At 40.0% G+C, this 17,716-nt stretch overlaps 1 protein-coding gene across 6 annotated transcripts in view; it reads left to right on the top strand.

Moving 5' to 3' along the window:
• The first annotated feature begins 694 nt into the window (after positions 1-694).
• AKAP10 (A-kinase anchoring protein 10) overlaps positions 695-17,716 on the top strand; it is a 53,541-nt gene continuing 36,519 nt past the window's right edge. For 3 of the 6 annotated variants that reach the window (XR_005590083.1, XR_005590082.1, XM_039507710.1), the window contains exons 1-4: positions 695-1,212; positions 11,522-11,569; positions 14,251-14,433; positions 15,414-15,971. Coding sequence is in view for 4 of the 6 variants with exons in the window: in XM_039507710.1 (XP_039363644.1) it covers positions 1,191-1,212; positions 11,522-11,569; positions 14,251-14,433; positions 15,414-15,971 (811 nt within the window). In the remaining 2 variants the exon portion in view is untranslated. Of the gene's footprint in view, positions 1,213-11,521; positions 11,570-12,517; positions 12,610-14,250; positions 14,434-15,413; positions 15,972-17,716 lie in introns of all 6 variants that reach the window. The other 3 variants (XM_039507712.1, XM_039507711.1, XM_039507713.1) reach the window with 3 other exon arrangements.

The raw sequence follows: 17,716 nt of genomic DNA, 5'->3' as shown, positions 1-17,716 counted from the left end.
ATAAGATTTGCTTGTCTGAATACAAAGAGGGTTCTGGAGACAGATGAACCCTTACTAACTGACACAGTCTGTGCGACCTAATGTCACAAGTCAAAGTATCTCTAAGTTCTGGCTAAGACTAGGTAGGGTGGGAACTTTTGCTGGCTATACGACACCAGTATGTGGGTGTTTTGAGACAAAATGATTAAGCTATGTTGTGCTCTGATGACATTTTGACACAGCATGGAAGCACTGTGAGTGCCACAATGACGCTACTTCAGTGTGATGGTGCCATGTAGCAAGAACAAGGATTTGATCCACTGTGATGGCACATGGCAGTAGGGTTGCCAGCCCTCTAGGATTGTCCTGGAGTCTCCAGGATATAAAGATTTATCTTTAATTAACTATGATGTCATGTGATTAATATGTCCAACCACAATTGGCAACCGTACATGGCCGTGATGATGTGTTGACATGGCACCGTGGTGTTTTGAGACCAGGTGATGCTGTTATAATACAGCGCAATGACATCACATCTCGGCATGATGACATTTTGACCCAATGGGACATTACATCATGGCACCAGGATGCCCTGACGCCGCATGATGCTGTTACATCAAAGCCTGATGACATCACACCACAGCCAGGCAAATGCGACATCATAAAGGCGGAGTTAGCCCCACAGCAGAAACTGACATTTTTCCTTCCCCGCCCCCAGCCTTTAACATGAGGACTAAGCCCCAATTTCCCGGGTCTGGGGCTTCTTGCCCTTATCCAAGATGGCTGACTGGGCCTAGCTCTCTCTGGCGCCTTCTGCCCTTATCCAAAATGGGTGCCTGCCCTAGCCTAGCCTGGGGCATTTTGCCATCATCCAAGATGGCTACCAGCTCTGGGTCCCTTTGCCCTTATCTAAGCGGCTTCCCGTACTTAGCATGGCGGTCTGACGCCCGGGCAGCCATCTTGGGGGAAGGCAAGAAGCCGCGGGTACTGCCGCGCCGCTGTTTCCCGTGATGCCTCAGGAGCTCCGCTCTCCTCTCGCCTCCGTTCCCCCCGGAAGAGGGAGCTTGGCGGTGGCGGTTGTTGACAATATGGCGGCTGCTGGCTGCTCCGCGGGAGGAAGAGGCGGAGGGAGAGGAGCCGGCAGGAGGAGGAAGGAGTCTCATTCATAGGGAGCCCGGCCCGCTGTTCTCCCCCCTCCCCGCCCCGGCACCATGTCCTTCTTCAGGCGGAAAGGTGAGGGGCAGCAGGGCCATGGGGATGGAGGCTGCGGGGAAGGCGGGGCCGCGGGGGGCAGCCGGCCTGAGGAGGGAGAGGCTGAGGAGGGGAAGGGACTGGCATGGCGGTGGGGAGGGAACATTGAGGGGCAGGAGGCCCTAGGAGAGGGAACATGGGGGGCAGGAGGCTTGGGGATATGGGCGGCTGTAGGTGACAGGGAGGGAACTGCTCTTTCTTGGGGGCACATAGAGAGGCTGAGGTGTGGGACCCAGACCTTTTAGCCCCCTGGGGTACAGAGGAGGAGGCAGGACCTTGGACAGGGGATTGTAGGAGCCTCCCCCCACCCACCCCTTTCCCCCTTAGAGCCAGCCTGCCAGGGGTCTGCACATTCTTTCCCCTCTGGACACCCATTTTCTCTCCCCTTCTCTGCTGTCGATAAGTGCTTCCCCTTGCATGTTTTCAGGGATGTCCAAGATATGATGATGTCTTTGATGAAGACTTCAAAACTATTAAGCATTTTATTGAAGCATGCAGTGCAAACAATCCTCGAACAAGGGAGTCTAAAAAATAATCTGAAATGACTGAATCTCGCTCCAAATGAGTGGGACCTGTCAGCTCTGCTTTCAGTAAATAACCCTGGCTCTTTCCCACCCTTCACCCCACCAAAATAAAAAAAAGGCCTGGTTTGGGGGTGTTATGATGGGTTTAAACTCCTTTGTTTTATCCTGGCTGCTGTATCTCAGAGTGAGATGTCTGCTGCAGTTTCTCCTTGCCTTGTAACAAGGATCTTTCTGTGACCTCAGGAAATCTAAGCAAATTGTGAAATAGATCCTGGTTTGAAATCTTGGTGATGCAGCTAGCAGCTTCATTCATTGGGATGTTTCTCAAAATAGTTGTAACTAGCAAGGTCAGAGTTTGCATTCTCTTAAGGAAAGCATGGTTTAACAGCTGTAAAACAGATAACTATTACATGTTGCACACTTCTTGTTTCCTCTTTAGGTAGACTACTACAAATAAAATTTTGCATTAACCCACTCCATCTTGTTAAATTTTACCAAATTAAAATAACACTTGCATGATATAGTAAAACACAGCGTATTAGCTATTTGTATTGTGATAGTATCCTAAAGCCTCAAGCACCCATTGTGCTAAAAGCTGGACAGAAGCACAGATGATACAGTCCTTGTCCCAACGAGCTTATTATACAAAAGTTATGTAGCGTAACTCAAGATATTAATATTTTAAGTATCCTATTTTCCTGATTCCTCTTTTTGTGCAATGAATACAGGTAATCATTCAGTTAATGGTTTAGATCAGGGGTTCTCAAACTTCATTGCACTGTGACCCACTTCCGACAACAAAAATTACTACACGACCCCAGGTGGGGGAACCCAAGCCTGAGCCCTGCTGCCCTGGGTGGGAGGGGCAAAGCCCAAGCCCCACCACTGTGGGTGTGGGGGCCAAGGTAGAAGGCCAAGGGCTTTAGTCCAAGACTGGCAGGGTGTAACCTCAACCCTTGCTGCCCAGGGTTGAAGCCCTTGGGCTTTGGCTCCGGGCCCCAGCAAGTCCAAGCCAACCCTGGCAACCCCATTAAAACAGGTCGCGACTCACTTTGTGGTTCCGACCCACTTTGTGGTTCCAACCCACAGTTTGAGAACTGCTGGTTTAGATTTTGTTGCTGAATTGGTCTAAAAGCAGTCAATTGAAACATAGAGGGTGTTTTATTTTTTTTAACATATGGGTGCTAAATTCCTCGCTTCATAATCAGTCTCTAGAGAAGTTACATCCCTCAAGAAATGTAACTAAGCCTTCCTGTGTTAAGAAAATGAGGTAAAGAAACTAACCATTATTTTCATTACTCGAAATAAATGACATGCATTCTGGGTTTTACAGTTTGAGCTAGTCTATTTAATTTCATTTACAAAAGATGAATCCCTTTAAAACAAATAGTAGAACCTTACTTTTACCTGGAGTAAATCTGTTGTACTTTCAATTCAAAATGTACAATCAGAGGTGCTCACATTTTGATTAGGGAAAAATATTTTCAGCATGCTATTAGTGTTTGGGGACTAAAGTCTGATCCTGAAAGCTGCCAAGAACTCGAGTCCTATGGGAGCTCAGTAGATACTTCCTAGAATTCCTGGTGTTCAACAGCTTTCTTTAACAGGCTATTTTTCAGTCAGCAGAGTCTTCCATGTTTAACTATTCTTCTGATTATGGTTGATTAGTCAGTAAGTGTGTCCAGTATTTGACACAGAAAATGGGGGTATATGGATAATAACTGAAAATGATTAATAGAAAAAGGTAAAATATGATTTAAAATATAAGATTTTAAAGCCAAATATGTTTGACATTTTTCAAGTCGATTTTATAGTCTTACTGCTTCCTTGTTCTTTGAAAACGAAATAATCCTGTTGGTATTTGCGGTCTGAATCATTAGAAAATTAATGTTGTATAACAATACCTCTAATTTGCACAGGCTTGATGTTTTTTTTTAAATGGAAATCACTTCCACATTTGAAGGGTAATCCAGGTGTTTTATTGTGTTAGGCAATCTTGTCAACCTGTGATAATACCGTAGTTCAAGTAGTAAAACTATCATTCCTTCAAGAGCTTCTACAACAGTTAAGTGGCTGATATGAGTCTCTTGTAAAGTGTCTTGTTATGGAAAAATGGATCCAAACTGCATTTTTTGTTTTGAGAGAGTGAGAAGATTTTATAAGGTTAGATAGGAGTGTTCATTGGCCAGGCTCATATTTTTCACATATGACTGGAAGTACTTTACACGTTATTACAGGATTTCAAGGCCAAAGTAGCAGCACTAATTCTCTTATGTGTGGGGATTAGTGCAGTAGTCCTGGAAAAACAGTTTTAACCCCCCACTTTTCATGGGAGAGGTTTCAGAGATGCCATGAAGTCCACCACAGACTTTGCTGTTGTCATCAGTTATTACGTGGAAGGTGCTCAGATACCATAGTGATGGGCAGCAGCATGAAATCCTAATATAGATCCAGCTGTGAACTAATGGTCAGATACAAAATGTTCTTCAACTCTGTACACTGAAGTATTTTTGTATGCAGTTATTTTTATGTAGGCTCTTGTGTGAAATAACCTTCCCCAGAGTAGACAATAAAGGGAATTGTGGAACAGGTACTCTGTCTTGATAAACTGGTATGGAAACAAAGTGAAATCCATCGATGGACAGCTCAGTGGTTTGAGCATTGGCCTGCTAAACCCAGGGTTGTGAGTTCAATCCTTCAGGGGGCCACTTAGGTATCTGGGGCAAAAGATCAGTACTTGGTCCTGCTAGTGAAGACGGGGCTGGACTCGATGACCTTTCAGGGTCCCTTCCAGTTCTATGAGATAGGTATATCTCCATATATTATTATTATTATAAAGACAAATGCAAAGAGATTCTCATAGGAAGGAATAGTCAAATATAAAATAGAGGGATACTGATTTTGATAGTACTTATGACTAAAGGGATCTGAGATTATTGGTTTTAGCAGAAGTGGCTGAAACTAAATGTGATAGTGTCAAGTATCAGAGAGGTAGCCGTGTTAGTCTGGTTCTGTAAAAGCAGCAAAGAATCCTGTGGCACCTTATAGACTTGCATCCGAGGAAGTGGGCATTCACCCACGAAAGCTCATGCTGCAAAATGTCTGTTAGTCTATAAGGTGCCACAGGATTCTTTGCTGCTTTTAAATGTGATAGTGCAAACAAATAAAACCCAGTTCTTCTAGGTTGCGTTAATAGAAATATAACTAAGGCTGTGAGTTTGTCACAGAAGTCATGGATTGTGTGACTTTCCAGGACCACCGCAACTTCAGCAGCTGGTGTGGCTGGCCCAGGGCTCGGGCTCCTGCCCTCCTCTTCCCGCCCCCCCCCAGCAGCAGGAGTTTGGGTGTGGGAGGGGGCTCAGGGCTGGGAGTTGGGGCACGGGAGGGGGTGAGGGCTCTTGGTGGTGCTTACCTTGGGGGACTCCCCAGAAATGGTGACATGTCCCTCCCTCAGCTCCTAGCTCTGCGTACTGCTTCTGCCCACAGATACTGCCCCCACAACTCCCATTGGCTGTGGTTCCTGGCCAATGGGAGCTATGGAGCCGGCGCTTGGGGCAGAGGCAGTGTGCGGAGCTAGGAGCTGAGGAAGGGACATGTCATCACTTCCAGGGAGCTGCAAGGAGCCAGTTAAGGAGCCTGCCAGTCCCGCCAAACTCCCCCTCACCCCATCCGCACCAGCAGGGGTCTCCCCCCAGCACCAGCCCCGAGCACCCACAGCTTCCCCGGGGCCCCACCCCAAGCACCTGTGGCACCCCACGAGCACATGTGGCACCCCTGACCACTCCCCAAGATTTAGTCAGGGGTATATAGTGCAGGTCGTGGGCCTTGAATTTTTGTTTGCTGCCTGTGACCTGTCCATGTTTTTTACTAAAAATACCTGTGAGTAAAAATGTAGCCTTACATATAACACAAGGCAGATTGTTGGTCTGCTGCCCTGAGAACTGATTAGGCCTGAGAGAGCTGCTTTCAGTTTTGGATACTGCATTTTAGGGAAGCTGTAAATTGGAGGTGTTGGAGAAAACAAACAAAAGGTTTTGAATAACCCCCACCATCCTCATTTAAAAACCAAGGTACTGTGTCCAAAATCAATATAGTTGGAGCAAATTGCTATAGTATTTTTATAAGAGACAAAGTTGGGAAAGATGAAGAGAACTGGGTGTATTTGGTGAAAACTGAGGAAGGAGAGAACTGTCTATAAATATCTAGAGCTCTTATACATGGGGAAATAATAAACTACATCTTTAGTTGATGAAGGTGGGTCATAAGACAAGGGGCTAGGGAAATTTAGGGTTGAATAGTAGAAGGAAAAAAAGTAACTATAAGATTTGTTAGGCATCTGAACCAGCAGCCAAAGGAGGTTATAGAAGGTTATGAAATTCTCATTAGTGAGGATATTCAAGGCCAAATTACACACCCATCTGTTATCTTAGAAATAATATAAACACTCCTGCCATGATGTAAGAAGAAGGGTTAACTGATGCACATATAAAATGATACAAGACAGCTTACATTTGCTCATCCTTCTTGGCAAACTGATTTTTCTCACTAAATATATTAAAATTCTTAGACCTCATATGGCAGGCTGCACCAGCCTGACTCTTAGTCCTCTGAAAATGAAGGCTGTTAGTGGAAATTCTATCAGACCTGTAACTCCTAATGTACATGGCTATTGTTGTTGTTCAGAATTAGCTTTAAGCACATGATATGATACCACCTAGATTGGCTGCAGCGGGGTGAAAGCAGAATTCTTGTAGTGATATTTTACTCCTTGAAACATAGCCTATATGCATGTACTATCATTCCTGTATCTGTAACTATTGCTTTGTGAATTTGTTCTGCTTGTTGCTGACAGTGATACTAGAATACTTAAGCATCCCATGTCGCCACTTAAGTAGGGACAATTTGAACTATGTCATATTACAGTTGGCATGGAAGAACAATTAACAGTCTTTAGCTAAAGCAGTTAGACAATGGAAGACAAGGGAAACTGAGTAATCGTTGTCACTAGAGGTAACTGAGACCGGACTTGATCCATCAGGTATTGAGAATGATGCTATTCTGATGCAGTGTAACAAATTACATATGTTAAAAATTACTGAGCTAGATGGGATATGTGCTGACTTTCCCAGACAATTTTCATCTGGACAATAATGTTCAATAATCTATGTAAAACCTAGTCATCTTAAATATTTTAATGTCTACAGTCACGTATAAATTGAGGGTCTACATAAAAAAAAAAGTGGAAAACAAGAATCCCAAGTTGCTTAATCAAGGTTTGAATTACTCTATTCCAAAATGAAAGTGCTAACCTCTAGTATAAATGTAAAATGATGAGTTGCCAATTCATGGGTCTGCATCATTTATACTTCCCGTTCTAATGGCTGTCAGACTGATAATGCTGCATTGACTATTGTGCAGAACAATTATATAACTGGAGATTGAAATGCCTCTCTAAAATATTTAAAATATTTAAATTGGGGTAAGAGCTTTTTTAAAATGTGCTCATATTTTGCCATGTAAAGACTTGATTCTAGTAGTTATAGTTTGTATAGATTGTACTTGGAAGATTTTCAAGGCCAGTGTTCCATGAATGAGCTATTTGTAAGTAATCTTTTCAGCCTGTAGAGGCCAAAGAAGTTTTCACTGGTAGCTTATGCACTTAAATATTTATTTAGATGGAACTGGAAGTTACAAGCATGTTTTCAATATCACTTTCATTTTTAACTCTGAGTTGTAAATATTTTGGTGACTTCATAATTTTTTGCCTAATTGACAAAAATAATTTTTTTACAGCCGTAAGATGCAGATTTTTTTGACTAAAATATCTCCCTACAGTACTTATTTTGTAGGCACTTTGCAAACATAGAGAGACAGTTCCTGCCCCAAACAGCATACAACCTAAAATGTTCACCATAAATACCAAAACATGTTTTAAATTCCATGGTAGAATACTAATATATGCTAGAAAGTATACCACCTAGATTTAAACCAATCTTTTTTTCTAGCTAACCACATCAATTACATAGGAATCATCTATACAAAGTTCACAGTTTGATAGAAAACATCTGTCAAACCTGTCATCCAACACAATCAAAGCATATATATCTTAACTATGCTGATGTCAAGTTTGTAATAAAGCTTCAGGTGATGGATGTGCAAATATCCAAATGTTAGATTATTTAGATAATATTATCTGTGAGTTATATCAGGGCATGGGGAGGAGGAGACATGATTGACTTTCACATCCGGTGCTCTGTGAGGTCTCTGAATTCCCACAAATTTGCCATGCACTTCAATTAATAGTACTGTGTTGTTAGAAACTGAATACTCTTTTGGGCAGTAATGCAAACTGCAGGAAGTAAATATGTGAAGAAATGACTTGAATAGATGAGGAAGCTGACCTTGCATGTGCTGTAGGTGAAGCAGAATACAGGTTCCTTTTCTTCATCTAGGGTTTTTGTATTCTGTGGATAGTGATCACCCTTCCTAGGACAATGCCATTGTCCCATGTATGGATGCAGGGGCCAAATTAAAATTGGTGATGGTATCTTAAGTGAAGATGCACTAAGTTTCTAGATATTTGTTTTTTTTTAAATCACCATAATCGGGGCGGGGGGTAAATTATTCATTCCATCTAAATAAACTCAAGTCAGCACTTTGTTTGTTTGTTTCTTGGTTAAGCTTAAAAATTAAAAGGCAGTGGTGAGCTCTGTCTATACATCAGTGGCAAGATATGGCCCCCTAAGTGGATGCTTAAATATAACCATCAGAGCTCTAACATATCTTAGCAAATGCACAGGGTCCTTACAGTGGTGTAAGATGCAGGTTTTTCTGCCTTTGGCATGAGAGGCTTTCATTTCAGTCATGAGTGGTTCCGTCTCTGCTGGTAGATTGACCTCCTTTGCTTTGCTAAAGAGATCAAATATAGCCTTAGTCACCAAATAATTCTGTTATGATTGCTGTTCAGAAATCTAACGACAATCATGTTCTTGGTATTGTACCTCTGTAGAATGTTTCTTGTTCCTCAATAGTGGGAAGGGAGACTGAGGTTTGCCATTCTTAATTGACGGGGTCCCTTGCTGAATAGGCCACGAAGGACTGAAGAATGGAATTCTTGCATGCACCTGTTGTACACTGTTACCACCACAACTAACTTTGAGATTATTTTTGCGTAAGAGCTTGTGAATTTTCCTACTGTGCAACATGTGTAGCATGCAACGTTTGTGAATGGGATGCATGCACAAAGCGTAAGTGATTACTACTTGTGTTTTTTGCAGTGGTGCAAAGTGCTTGATCTTGGGAATGCAGGAAGTTGCAACTACCATTTCAAAGCTCAATAGCACCTTCTGTCTAGTAAATTGGTCAGAGACTGTTTTGAGGACAGGCCTTTAAAGCTACCAGTTGAAAGAAAACGTGAAGTAGAAATGCATCTTGGAGCAAATAGGCTGTGGACACATTGCCCTTTTTTTGCTGTCTTCTATGGGGCAAGCCATTGCTCAAACACAGTGCACTTTGTTAATATGTAAGACTTTTGGCTTGCTAAATTACCTTTTTATCTCTGGTCCCTTGTAAGATTCTATATTTGCAAATGCGCAGCAAGATACATAACATGACACAGCAAGAAAAGTGCAGATATACTTGTGAAATTGTAATCTATTTAGTTCATTTACTAATGATCTTAGACATTTAAAAAAAAAATTATATATATAAACTCCTCTGTGGTCTAATGTTCAGTATCAAGGCTTCTGTTATTGTTTGTGTCCCAGTTCTTTGAATCTAAAGATAAATCATCCATAAATAAGTTCTCTTTTTTGCTCTCCAGGATATGTAATGATAGAGTTTTTGGGAGTCATGTACATATTGCTTTTTGCCATTGAAAGTTACATCTTCTAAATGTATATTTTTTTGAGGTTAGGGAGTGCAGGTGTCAGGAGTTGGAATAATTCTCAAAACCTTGAAGCTTTAGACAAGTGGTCCCACTCTCACACTAATTTAAGTACACCTCTACCCTTTTATAATGCCACCAGTTATAACACGAATTTGGATATAACGCGGTAAAGCAGCGCTCCGGGGGGGGCAGGGCTGCGCACTCCGGTGGATCAAATCAATTTTGATATAACGCGGTTTCACCTGTAACACGGTAAGATTTTTTGGCTCCCGAGGACAGCGTTGTATTGAGGTAGAGGTGTATATACAGTTTAGGGACTTGATCCGATAAGTCCTTTAGGGTTATTAGAGGTCCTGGGTCCAAGGCAGTATTGGCCAAACTTGAAAATCAGTAATGAATTAAAACTTGAGTCATCATAAATATCTCAGATGAAAACGATTTTACATGATCTAATGTAGTCACTAGCGTAAGTGTAGTAGACAGAAGTAATCTGCACCTGTTCATTGATGAAGCAAACGAAAATCCAAATTTAAAAATTTTATTAAAGCTAATGTTAAATTATATAATATACAGGTTAAGAAAAAAGTGTCTGCACATCTGGGTATAATGTTTAGATTATCCACAAGTACAAAGTTTGTTTTTAAAGTCATAAAATACATATAATGCTTAATCAGCAATAACCCAAATTAAGGTGAATCCGAATACTTGGGTACATCACTCATGAAAAGTTATACAGAGAGTTGCTTGTAGAAAGCAAATATAGGAATGAGTGTAGATTGTCCCTCGGTAATTGAGCATATTACTTGCTTTCTTAGCCAATGGAAATGTTTGCTGGTTTTAGTTTTGCTGGTATTTTTTAGTTTTGTCATGAATGGATTGGTAAGTAGGTAGATATGTATGTGTCTTAACTTTGACAAAGAATCAAGCTGTGGCCAAAAATGCCTGTCATAATGCTACATAGAACAGTTTATTTGGTTGTATTGGTATTATCCTAAAATAGTAACCTATTTCCCCCCTGCACTTCTGTATTATGAGATTAGGCTTTCCTTTTACACATGCCAGTGTACTTTTTTTGATTATCACTGATAAATTTATTCTTTTTTCAGTCATCTTCACGTCCTCCTTCAGTCTTTATGCTTTGTTCTATACTGTTCCTTACGTTGGGACTTCCTCATTCTCGTCTTTCAGATTCTTCCTAAAAACTTCACATTTTTTCTTTAAATCTGTTGTGCTTCAAGTTCAGTCAACCATTGTATTATTTATATTTGAGCAATATTGTTTGTCAGAATTATACTTATTGTAAATTTCTATATTGCATACTGCTGTGTAAAGTCAGGGGCAAGGACAAACTCCGTTTATGTCTATACAACACTGGGCACACTACTGGTATTCAGATAATACTGCGGGGATATAATTTTTCCAAAATTGTGTGCTGTGTGGTTCACTGAAAACATCTGCCAATATTTTGTTTTAAAATGCAACTAGTTCATCCTTTAATTTTGTTTTGAAAACAGTTTATATTTTGAATTTATTTTAAATAAGAAATCAGATAACCAATCTTGTAGGTTGCCTAAATTAAATTACATAATACATGAGCTTTACGGGATGTTTGTATTAATACAAATGTTTTAATTTTTGTGAAATTTAATCTTTAAGAATGAACTACCAGGTTTTGTATAAAAAGCTTAACATCCCCATCCAGCTACTGGATGTGTGTGTAGAGTTGAAAATAACAAATATATTTTAAAACAAAAAGGTGCTTATTTGCTAATTTCATTACCCACCAAGTCCTGAGTTTGAGATTTTTATATTCTCCTTCAACAGTCCATGCCATCACAAACCTGAAATAGCTTTTTACTCCTTCCTTTATATTTTACAGTGAAAGGCAAAGAACAAGAGAAGACCACAGATGTAAAAGCAATTAAAAGTAAGCTCAAGATTTACTGAACTCTATGGAAAGACAATAAGATCCACAACACTGCCATATTTTTTGTAATCAGTTGTACATTTCCTTATCACTGAAGAGGAGTACACCTTGTACTAAAGAAAGTAAATAGTTAATCTATCTCCAGGTGGCCTATAGTAAATTGAAAACTAATCTTTCCTGATAACTATCATCTTACCAGGTCCGGAAGCATGGAAAGTTGGTCATTCTTTCTTAGGTTTTATTCCAAAATTATCACCTTGCAAATAGTGATTATTCCTTATCTGCAGTAGTTTGCTTTCTGAGGTTTTTGGGAGCTTTTTCTGGTATGTAATTTATTTTGCAATTTTGATAATGTGACTCTGCATTGCCTAACTTACAGAACAGGAGGCTAGGTTCTGATTTTGCTTTTACTAATGTAAATATGGAGCAACTCAGTTGAAATCAGGAGTGCCTTCAGACTTACACCAGTGGAATGGAGGTCCAAATCTTTTTCAGAAAGAGTAGCTACCCTAATACTACACTAAATAGTATAGAAATTTTGTAGTCGTTACATGACTTAATGTCGAAAATTTTCCTTGATTTGTTGGTAACACTCTGTTAAGCCATGGGAAAACAACACATCTAATTTGTCCATTGTTTTCAGTTTGATACATGTTCACTTTTTAGTTCAGCTTCCCTTTAGTATTGCTACAATAATTAAACTGCTTTTATGTGCCTCAAATATAACTTTATTTCAGTACTTTATAAAGTGTTACCTGGGCTTTAAGTAAAGTGTACAAGCATCTTTGAGCATGTTGATTTATCTTTGAAGCAGTACAAGAAGCAAAGTCATCCTAACCAAGTTAGCAATTATTAGTCATGACAACTTATTAGTTCAAGCAGATTGCTAAGGAAAGGCTATGACATGGCCACTGTGTAAAGTAAAATAAAACTTCAAATACAATTCAGTTTATTACAGAACAAGAACTGCAGATGTTGAGCAAAATGGGAGCAGCTTCCTTGTTTGGCAGAGCACTCTTCAGTGATCTGCATCATATGAGGTTAGAGATTTAACACTATCTAGAAGTTTTAGAATAGGTGTTTCATCCTTGGAGTTTTATTAAACTTAAATTCTGCTTATAATAAAGTTAGGAGCCTTAAATCTAAATCAGAAAGGTTATACCATTATCAGATGGGTCTCTTTTTCTACACAGTGTCCTCCAGCAAGTAATCTTCAATTGCTGTGGTCAGCCAAGCAACTAGCTGCTTCCCACAGGCTTGGAAGAACATGTGTTTTCCCATTCCTGTCTGTAACACATACCAAAGGCTTCTTGGAGAATAGCAAGCAGAATTTCAGTACCAAATATTTCAATTCAAGGAAAACCTCCACATATCTTACAAATTATTTCCAGTGACTACTTGCCAGAATCAGGCCTGTGTTCATGTTTATTCAGTCATGTACATTCAAACAAGTGGAGAGGGAGACTATACTTACCCAGAGTTGTAAATTAGATTGTATTCTCTACATAGCTAACTTAGCAAAACAAAACCATACAGCCATAGATTAAAAGTATAGAAAACAGACCACAAATCCTCAACAGGTAATTGATAATTACGTGAACAAATCTAACCTATAGTGTCGCATCTAATGAACAGCAAAGGGCCATAAAAACAAACCAGGATGTCATATTTAGGTTAGGAGATCAGCTCACCATATCATTAATTCTAAGGTGCCTGTTGTGTGGGCATTTAAGTGTATTAATTCCCAGCCTGTATGTGTCATTAGATATTGCAAATATGAAAGAGGTGTGAAGAATTAAAGCCATTGAAACAAGTTTCCTTGACACATCAGTAAAATCCATTGTTATGTAATAGTGTAATAAGGTTGGGTGGGATGGATCTCTTTGCCTGGCATTCTAGTCATACTTAATATCCCAGAAGTCTCTAAAATGAATATTGGCATAATGTTGTCTTCTGTTTTCTTGTGAGGAAACTAGCCTCCCTCTCATTTCTCTTCAAATTCAAGCAGCCAGTATGATCCTTATCCTAATGCTGCTGCAACAGATTTATGTATTAGCACTTATAGTCTCCGCTTCAGTGAGCTTTTAATTATTTTCTTTGCTCATCGGTGCTTATTCTGCTAGCTTGTTTTCTCTAGTGGTAAGCAAAGATAAAATTATTCTGGAAAGATTAAATGTACCTATTAAAGTTCACAGATGGTTTCAGAGCATTGGATATTTTCTCTGACCACATTAAAAGGTTTCCAAAAAAGAAGTGGAAATTGATCTGTTTGTCCTGAATGGGGCTGCTGCTGATGTTCTGTCATTTATTGAAAAAGTGTAAGACTGCTATGATAGTTCTCATACATGAGGCAGGCAGACTCGTGGGGTTAACGTTCTTTGTGTAAACTTAAACATAGAGTCCTTGTTATCTGCTGAACAAATGTGATAAAGGAGAGTGGGCAACACTATACATAGGCTAAAGTGATCTTATCTTTGGCATGGAGAACCCACTTATTTCTAGTACCCCTGCTCTGGTCAGATTATTAAGCAGAGACTGACATGCAGTACTACAAATGGTGTTTTTGTAATAAGGATGCAGGTGAGCTAACACTGTAACTCATCTCATGGTACTTAGCATGGGATACGGTGTAGAAAAGGTTGCAAGTTTTTTTCTTTTAATCATTGTTGTCTTGATTCCAGCTGCAATACCAGTACATTCCCCTCAAAGAAGCACTAAAAATCATGCCTTGCTGGAGGCTGCGGGACCAAGCCATGTGGCAATTAATGCCATCTCCGCCAACATGGACTCTTTTTCTAGCAGTCGGACAGCTGCTCTTAAGAAGCAGCCAAGTCACATGGAGGCTGCACATTTTGGAGACCTAGGTAAGACTTTGCTGTTCTCTAATATAGGTGAGCCATATCTTTTCATATCCTATGAATATTATATGTGCTGACCACTAGGACAAGATAGCATTGAGGCAAGTAGCATATATATACCGCCCCTGGAGATTTCCACTACATGCATCCGACGAAGTGGGTATTCACCCACGAAAGCTCATGCTCCAAAACGTCTGTTAGTCTATAAGGTGCCACAGGACTCTTTGCTGCTTTTACAGATCCAGACTAACATGGCTACCCCTCTGATTTTTTGAAATACTAAACACTACTGAAAAACGAGGTTTTTATGTTTAACTTCCCCATTGTACGTCGGAATGCTCATCAAACATGCTTTTCAAAAGCCCTTTTGGCACTGCTCACTGTACCATCCACTGACTGTCACAGATTGATTTCACTCATGGATGATGGCACAGCTTGTGAGCAGAGGAAGGCTTGAGTGTTCAATGTTGCTAAAGTGTTATCAGTGCATTCTTATGGCTTATCTTCAGAGTTTGAGGAAAGTTAAGGTAGCAGTTATAATGATGTCATGGATTTAGTATGTGAAAATGTAGAGCATAGGTAGCAGAAAGTGGAGTAAGCAAAGTCTGTGTAAGTAGGTTGGTCTTCATGCACTCCCACCTCACATGATCTAGACATGCATTAGCAAATGGTTGTAAGGATTAGTTGCTTAAGGCCTCTTTGTGCCTAGATATTTGATACATTGGTTGAATAATCAAATTTTTCTGGCTTTTTGACAATAGGATGAGAACTTTACTGGACTGATCAAATATAAATAATATATATATTTTTTAATGGTAGGCATTTCCACTTTCCAAATACTTGTTGGGTAGGAAATGTATTTTACACCAAACTTGTATGGGTACTTCAGAATCCTCTCTTTCTCTCTACCAGTTGCATTTTGGTAATTGTATATCAGATGCCAAAATGTAGAATATTGTGTAAACTCTCTGATGCTTTTTCTTTAGGCCGATCGTGTCTGAATTATCAAGCTCAAGAGACCAAATCAAGCCTTTCAAAGACCCTTGAACAAGTCCTGCAGGACAGTGTTGCCCTCCCTTATTTTATCCAGTTTATGGCACTGCGTAGAATGGAACATTTGGTTAAATTCTGGTTAGAGGCTGAAAGCTTTCACTCCACAACATGGTCCCGCATAAGAGCACACAGCCTGAACACAGTTAAACAGAGTTCATTGGCAGAGCCAGTGTCTCCTTCAGTAAAACAGCGTGAAACCACAGTATCTTCTCCAACTGGATTTCTTGATGAGAGGTTGGAGGATTCCAGCACAGTCCATCTGCTCATGACCAAGACAGTACCTACAAACCTGAATGATAGAATTGGCAATGTTCAGAACCACTTGCTGTCAAGCCATGATAGCAATAATGCCAGGTTACTTCGTCTTGGGAAGTCTGAGGCAGGGACCCATTCTGTTCCAGCTGAACAGCAAGACTCTTCCAAGCTTACAGTATCAAACAGAAACAGCCCCTCCTCTGCACTAAAGGACTTGTCAGGAAAACTAATGAAAAGTAAGTGCATCAATGGTTCTCTTACATGGCCAGTTCCTCTGCCTCTTGTCTGCAAGTGGAGGAATGTGGGAGGGTAAATAAAAACCTTTTTAAAAATACATTTTACTCCTATTGTATGGCTGCAGCTGACTGACATATGTAACCTTTTTTCAAAGAAGATGACTAATTTATTGCTAGTAAAATAGCTCAGTGTAATGGTGCTACATAATCCTTAATCAAATTTTAGGATTCTCAAAGTAGACCCATTAAATCAGATTTTTTACAGTATAGGTGATTTTCCTGCAGAAGCAATATTATTCCTAAGGGAAGGCATGAATGGAGAGATGAAGAATCATCATGTTAAGAGGACTAATTGTGCCACAGAAAATAATGGCATTTGCAGCAGCATAAAATATTTGGGAACTAAGATAGAGGGGTTACTTTGGAAATGACCTCTGCTGAATATTCAGGGATGTATACCGTGTACTGCCATCAGACCACTGAAGTCAATGAGATTAGACTGGTGTAACAGAACAGATATTCTGCTTCACTGAGAAAAGAAAATGTTTGTGGGTTGGAAAGGTGGATGGGCAGGGGGGACGAAGCTAAATGATCACATTGAAAACCACCTCATGTTCCTTTAACTGAGTCACTAAAGGAACTCTCAGCATTGATACCCTAACAAACAGACCTGCTTAGACCACAGAGCCATGATGGAGCTCTAACCTTAGATTTATCCCATGTAACTTTCTTTAAGATAAATAAAAATCAGACTCATACTGCTGCTGAGAATGATGTGCGCCCCCCCCCTATAGAATATAACAAAAATTCTCAGTAGCAGCATGGGTTTAAAAAAAGGAAGAATTGAATTCTGAAAGCAGGAACTGTCAAGATACTATATAGGCCAATGTTTAGGCTGAACTCTTTTGTATCATTGCAATAAGTCTCTTTTGAAAGATTTGTGTTAAATATTATGCTGTCAAACAGATTTCAAAACGATTACATACTCTGGCATTGTAACTGTACCTATATGAGTAATCTTGTGAAATCAAGGCAATCTCTGTAATGGCTTTTCTATTTTAAAAAATTGTAGCAAAACTTGAATGACAGCGGGGAAGAGGGGGTGATAGTTGCCTCTGTCTGGAAGCTGTGTAGATTGTATCTTGTAAAATAACATAGATAATTACAAATCCTCTCAAGAATGTGTACGGAAAATGTTTTTGTCTTGGATTTATTTGATCAAGCTTCTCATAATTGATTTGTTCTAATTTGGGGCTCAATCTTTCACACACTTACTGCTGGGAGTAGTACTTATTACCGTGAGCAGGAGCACAGAAACTAATTTGATCATTTATGGTAGTAGGTTAGTAAGTGGCATGCCTTGTAATCCTCTTCTGCATTTCTCCTCATCCTGCACCTGTCCAATTATGTGTGTATGTCTAAACAAAAAATGAAACATCCCTTTCACAACACATTGTCTGCTTGAGTATTGCCTCCCTTTCCTCTGACTTTTGTCTATCTTGTATATTTAGATTGTAAGGTCTTTAGGGCTGGGACCATTTCTCATGTACAGCATCTAGCACAATGAAACTCCAGTTCTATTTGGGGCCTCTAGTTGCTATTACAATTTGAAAAAAGGTTGGGGGGGTGTTTGCAGGAACTGAGTTTTTTTTTTTATAAAGGAATCTAAAGGGTTTGGGGCATAGATGCCTGAAATACTAGACATTGTCACTGAGTTTGCTGCAGAGTTCATTCAAATTTTGGGG

This window comes from Mauremys reevesii, linkage group 20, assembly GCF_016161935.1.
Source record: "Mauremys reevesii isolate NIE-2019 linkage group 20, ASM1616193v1, whole genome shotgun sequence".
Taxonomy (NCBI): Eukaryota; Metazoa; Chordata; order Testudines; family Geoemydidae; genus Mauremys; species Mauremys reevesii.
Note: the sequence above shows the minus strand (reverse complement) of the source record. Positions and strands in the feature narration are given on the sequence as shown.